The sequence below is a fragment of the Nasonia vitripennis genome, chromosome 2 (assembly GCF_009193385.2).
Source record: "Nasonia vitripennis strain AsymCx chromosome 2, Nvit_psr_1.1, whole genome shotgun sequence".
NCBI lineage: Eukaryota > Metazoa > Arthropoda > Insecta > Hymenoptera > Pteromalidae > Nasonia > Nasonia vitripennis.
The window spans coordinates 7,809,879-7,816,324 of NC_045758.1; the positions used below are offsets into that span (position 1 = coordinate 7,809,879).

General features: G+C 43.5%; 1 protein-coding gene across 5 annotated transcripts in view; it reads left to right on the forward strand.

Annotated features, from left to right (window-relative positions):
• The window catches only part of LOC100116973 (protein yippee-like 1), a 37,024-nt gene extending 30,828 nt beyond the window's left edge, over positions 1-6,196 (forward strand). For all 5 annotated transcript variants that reach the window (XM_032596630.1, XM_031923756.2, XM_032596631.1 and 2 more), the window contains 4 exons: positions 53-442; positions 1,463-1,506; positions 1,789-1,897; positions 2,377-6,196. In XM_032596630.1, the coding sequence (XP_032452521.1) occupies positions 341-442; positions 1,463-1,506; positions 1,789-1,897; positions 2,377-2,466 (345 nt within the window). In that variant the 5' untranslated portion in view covers positions 53-340 and the 3' untranslated portion in view covers positions 2,467-6,196. The remainder of the gene's footprint in view (positions 1-52; positions 443-1,462; positions 1,507-1,788; positions 1,898-2,376) is intronic.
• The last annotated feature ends 250 nt before the right edge of the window (positions 6,197-6,446 follow it).

Genomic DNA, 6,446 nt, shown 5'->3' on the forward strand with positions numbered 1-6,446 from the left:
ACACACACAAAGTCACTCATGCGCCTGTGTCTTTCTGCTTTGTGAAAAACAGGTGTCCCCGAAGCGGCGCTGTCTGAACCAGCTCAACAGCTGATCGGAGCAGCTCCTGCGCTGAGCAGCCGCGGCGGCTGGTGGTGCTGCTGCTATACAGTGGGACAAGCCGTCGGCCATAGCCGAGTAACCACGGATCGCGAGGCGACAATCGCGGCCGGGAGCTGGAGAAGGAGGAGGTCGAGGAAGGGAGCCTGCAGCCTCGGGAGCGCTGAAGCCGTGGACGAGCTGGTTCCTCGGGTGCGCATCAGGCGGTCGCTGCGCGGAGGCCAGCAGCCGCGCCGTCATCATGGTCAAGACTTTTCAGGCTTACCTGCCCTCCTGCCATCGCACCTACTCGTGCATTCACTGCCGCGCTCACCTCGCCAATCACGACGAGCTCATCTCTAAGGTGAGTCGATGCTGCTTTTTATCGTTTAAAATTTTTAAAACTACAACGGATACGCATTACGCAATGCACGAGTTGCCTGCTGTCTACGACGTCACGGCGCGCCTTGAAAATTATCGCGCGTAATTCGCTCCTCGAGCTCGCGAAAATTTTATCAACGACCTCCTCCTCCTTTTCTTCGCGTTAATGCGAAACTGCTCGCGTATAAGGAAATCTCCGCTCGGAAAGATCCCTCAGGGTTTTATTAAAATTTAAGGTCCGCGCATCGCCGCGCTATATAACACATCCTCCTGAGTTATATATCCTTTTTTACGCGAGTTACGAACTCCGCTTCTTTTTTCCCCGCTGTCCCTTTTATTTTTGCACTATGTACGTTTTTTTATTCCTCTCCCCGTGCAGAGCCGTTATACATCACACACGCGACCTCAAAGTCGTTCTCGAAACTACTCGCTCAAGTTTCATAAATTTTAAATACAAGCCGGCGTAAATCACGCTTCCGCGTATAAACGTTTCCGCGTTTTGATTAGCGGCAATACGATCACGAAACGAACTTAACCACTGCGCTATATATATATATATATATATATATATATATATATAGCTGAGCGACGAGTGAAAAGTTCCAGCCGGGTATGCGAATTCGAGCAGTAGTAACGGCTGTAATCCGTCAGACGAGCTGCTCGCGCGCATTATCATATTATTTCGTAAGCTCTCTGACCGCGTTTCCCCGTTCCGTTTTTTTCTCCCTCTTTCTCCACTCCCACACATTATGTCGCCCTGGTTTAACCGGGTCGGATTTTTCTCTTAATTCGCGTCCGTTTCTGTGTCGTGATTATGGTATGCGGTATACTGCGGACGTTGCAGCAGAATATCGGAAATCCGACTTTTTTTATATACGAGTCCGGTATTAAATAAATCCGGAGGAAGCGGTGTCACGTGACGTGGAACAATGTCGAAGCTAATAAGATTTGATCGTTTATTATAAGTCATGTTCCATGCTCATGAACATTCTTGTGCTTTCAGTCCTTCCAAGGAAGTCAAGGTCGTGCCTATTTGTTCAACTCTGTGTAAGTAGAGCGTCACTTTTTCTCCCATTGAAATGTGTGCTGCGGACTTCATTGTTCGTTATTGGAAAAGCAAATCTCAATAACTGCGTTCACCTACTCTTTTACATTATTATACAACTGACAGGTGCTATACTTTAGCTCTCTGACAAAAATTGACCGCCCGCACATATTAACAGCCGATACGCCTGCAGCACCCGACATCACTAGTAGCATATCATATACATCCTATATATAGATCAAGACTCGAGTATCACAAGGCCGGCTCCACTTTTCTGTCCCCAGAGTGAACGTGGGCTGCGGTCCCGCAGAGGAGCGAGTCCTGCTCACCGGACTGCACGCGGTCGCCGACATCTACTGCGAGTGCTGCAAGACCACCCTTGGCTGGAAATACGTAAGCGCACAGCTTGTATATTAATTAGATTCGACAAATTAATCGCGGCACGCGTATTCGTCAGCTTTCTGATCGATATAGCGTATATTCGGTCGGCGTGCAGATACGGAGGAAACTTGTTCTTCGGATATCGGTACGCGGAGGGGCGTGTCTAGAGGGTAACGAACTCGGCGATTTGTTTGTCAGAAATCGACGAAATTACTCCGGGAATAACATGCCGAGGGCGACTACTGTGCATTTATATATATGTATGTATAGAGCCGGCTGCTCGAACGTCGATTTATATTGTTTCGACAGTTTGGATTTATGGCGGTGCGGCTGTATATCCGATCGAAGGTCCATCGTTACCGAAACGTATTTATTGGATCTGCTTCACTGCTAAACTCGTCGCGTTCCTCGAATCTTCCGGTTACTCGTATATATTATGCGTAAGCTTCTTACAATATACCTACAAGACTGACTAACGCTTAATCTTTCAGGAGCACGCGTTCGAGTCGAGTCAGAAGTACAAAGAGGGCAAGTTCATAATCGAGCTGGCGCACATGATCAAGGAGAATGGATGGGAGTAGCATCATCAGCGACGACGAGACGAGCAGCATAGCTCGCGTCGTCCTTATCAGCCGCTGCCGCAGCAGCGGATCCGGAAAGCGAGGAACGCCGCGTTTTCCTCGGGGACGGCAACGTCCACCCGACGACGGATCGGCTAAGCAGGCTGCAGCAGTCGCGGCTCGTGGCAGCATCAGGAGGAAGCGCAGCAGCCGCAGGAAGAAGCGACGACGACGACTAGACCCCCTCTCTGTCGAGCCACCAACGAAAGTCTGTGATTTCATTTGTGATTTATAATCTTAGTAAAAGGAGAAGAAAAAATAAACGTTCTTGTGTTTCGGACCATTCTCTATATAATATACACAAAACGGAAGGACAACGCGGAAGAAGAATCGACGACGATTTGGATTTCGATGACTCGCGATATAACGATGAGTTATTTATTATTAAAGCCGAACGACTCAATCGTAGAAACTTGTATACACAAGACCCACATACACACACATTCGCGCGCACACGAATAGGTACGTGCATTCGAGCCGACCGCAGGAAGATATCGAGACGAAGGAGAGGATAGTGTATCGAGGCCGAGATGACGACCGCGAGCCAAGTGGGAAGAAGCTTGACGACAAAGACGGCCGCGAGGAGCAGGGCCAAGTCGTCGCGGGCGCTGGGGTGCCCCAACCCGATCTTGACCCTTTGATCCGCGGGTGTAGAACGTCGGTCTTCCGTTTGCACTCGTTGCATAATGGACCGACCTACTGTGCGGGATCAGAGCGTCGAGGGCGAAACCGCGCGCGGGGCACCCCTGGCTGACGACACATTTACACACGAACACATTTACACACACACACGTACGCAAGAACTGCTGCACAAACATGCCCACACAAACCCTGTACGTCGATACGCGACGAACCGAAGCGACAAAATTAACGAGCAAATTACTGCTAACAAATCAATTTTTACATACGCGATGTGCGTTCGTATAGGGGGGAGGGGAGAGACAGCGACGTGGTGTACTCACGATTTATCGAGAGAGGAGGCTGAGAGAGGAAGATGAACACTATATGATAACGAGCTGTAGTTGATAATGAGTGTATCGACGAACTCGGGGAATCGAAGCCTTTCTCTTCGGGCTACGTGAACTAGGGGCTCATTCTTTTGTATCGTATTCTATCCTCTATTGTATCGGTTGGGGCTCTAGGGGTCCTTTGAGTGTTTTTGTATATGCGGGTGGACTCTTTTGTTTCTTAAGTATACGGGCTTCGCGGGAGCTCTGGACTATACTGTGTTGTATGCGATGATTTTCGAATTGTTCATAATTTGTACTTGCGCTGTTTTTTAATGCCTGATAAGGGCAAACTTGCGTTACTTCGTAAAAGTTATTGTAACGCAAGAAAGGCGGTGAGTGCAAATTTAAGTTCGGATGCATATGTTTTTTTGGAAAACTATGTCGAATCGACGTGAGTTTTTGAATAGATCGAACGTTTTTTAAGCTAATTTTCATATGGAAATTTTTGTAACGATTGATTAAGCATTTAAGTATTCTTTCGCTGTAAAACTAAGTTAAGCATACCTTGTTCTTAACGTATAAATAAGCGTCGTGTAAGTCTTCACTTTCACGTTTTTTATATGTAATCGTGCTTCTTGAATTAGCTACCGTTACTTTTTAGATTGCGCACTGCATATAATAGATAGTAGCTATCTGAAATTGAGTGTTATCGAAATTAAAAGAAGAAAAAAATCACGAGTAGTGAAATGTTCATTTAAAATGCATAACTATGTTAATTAAAGACTAAGAAGAAGTTACTCGAAGAAGTGTGATTCGATTCCCCGATCTAATAATAGCTAAAAATTAAGTGTACGCCGTAGAGCAGCGCAAGTGCCACCGGTTTCGTTTTTTCGCGATGGAAGGACTGAGACTATGCCTGCCTGCCGCGTGTTTATCATTGGGATTTCACTGCCGATATTCCTAATATTAATTCAGCGAGAGAGAAAGAGAAAGAATGTTAGACGATGAAAGGCTGATTATACGCGCGAAAGAAGGAATGCTGCGAGAGGACCGTGCTGGCTAATAAAAAATCTAGTTTTAAACGTAGCTGCAAATGATAAACAACAGAAAACATCAACAAGTGGAAAAGACGTTATAGCGTACTAAAAAGCCTATATTACAATTACTATAGAACTTGATTATAGCAAAATAAGAATTATTAATAATGTAAGAGAGAGAAAGCGAGATCGACGGGGGACATAGAATGCGTATATTGGGAGTCAAAGGGGGTATGAAAGGGGTTAAATTGTAATTGTTAATGAGAAAAGAGAGAGAGAGAGAAAGATAAGACAAGCTGGGTTTGAATTCGCTTCAAAAGTGTGTGAATGCACTGAACCGTTTTACGTTCACCATGCCTGCCAAACTGTCTGTTTGTCTGCCAGTTGCCACTACTTTACTAATAAATATATACATAATAGAGATGTCATAATCGTAAACGAAATAGCGACGTGAACCGAGCGCAAGGCAAAAAAATACGAAATTTTCAAAGTCTCGCGTCATGGCACATTACGGATATACATTCTATATAGTTCAACACAATCAAGCGAAAACATAATTCACATGCAAAAACGGCACGATATTATCATTCTCATTAAAATCAGCCCTTATCTGCTGTGATGGTATCTGATAGACGTCGGATACTAAATAATAGTTGAAATCTTACAAATATTATATATTTTCGAAAAAATACGTAGCTATACAAAATTTCAAATACTGATCTCGTATTCTTAGAAGTCTGTTATTCCAAAAAATTGCATATAATATCTGACAAATATCGAACGGTTAGAGTACATTCACGACAGTCGTTAAGGGTCTAAAAGTAATAGTAAATAATTAAAAAAGAAAATGAAAAACGTCGATCTCATTTGTAAATACATATAGTTCATTAGAAGTCGATAGTACTCGCAGGTAGTTGCAGCTGGGAATCTTCGTCTTATTTAACTGGCACACACCACTCACACTGAAAAAATAGTGGTTTTTTTCCTTTTTGTCTCGCATGCTGTATGTCACGGTATAAAAACAGAAACTAGAAAGATTGTATTAACGGCTGCCCTACGCTTTCGTTTCAAACGCCGTAGAGATAGTTGAATGAGCGAAAAAAAATCTTGTGTTACGTAGAATTAACACGAAACATCCCGAAGTTTTACGTCGTCCATGCTTATTAGTCAGAAGAATTTTTTTTACATTTACGAAGAACGTTAAGTTATTTTAAATAATTAATCTATAATCACTGATCTTTAATTTTAATTTCGATTACAACAGACAAATAATTGGACGTATAAGAGAAGTACATTGATTTTTGTAACGGAGAAACAAGTATCTCGATTATGTCTGAGACACGTGTCATAAAAAAGTACTGTGTGCAATTAGCGAGTAAATGCAAACGCAACGAATGAGGATGAAAAGGAAGGAGTGAATGAGTTTTTTGATGCGAATGTTCGGCCTAATCCTCATGTTGTGTCTCAAAGAGTACTTTTTATATTAATGTGCCGATGTCCTTATTCTCGTGTCACTCCTGTATACCTATTTCCCTTTTGCGCATTGATTCTCCCCAATCCTTCCATAATTCACGACGAACCACAAAAATCCGCTTTTCCTCCCGTGATTCTCGGACTCACTGTTCTCTTTCCATCAAAGACACGATTTTGCTTTGTAAAATATGTTCGTAATAAAAAAAACAATTACAAAATATTTACTCGAAATTTTCTGACTTTTTATTCACCTGATCCCATCGCCTACATATATTTTAATTATTATTGTTTATATGGAGAGTGTATAAAAAAAGATAACTGCCTTCATTTTTCACGATGCAGAGAATAACTTATAAAAACAACAACAAAGAGCTCGAAATCCCGACAAAAGCGTAAATATAGCTTTGATTACGGCGCCAGCTCCACCGCGCAGACTCGTCAGCCATTGGGCGGAGTCAAAATCTCGCACGTTGTGTGGGAG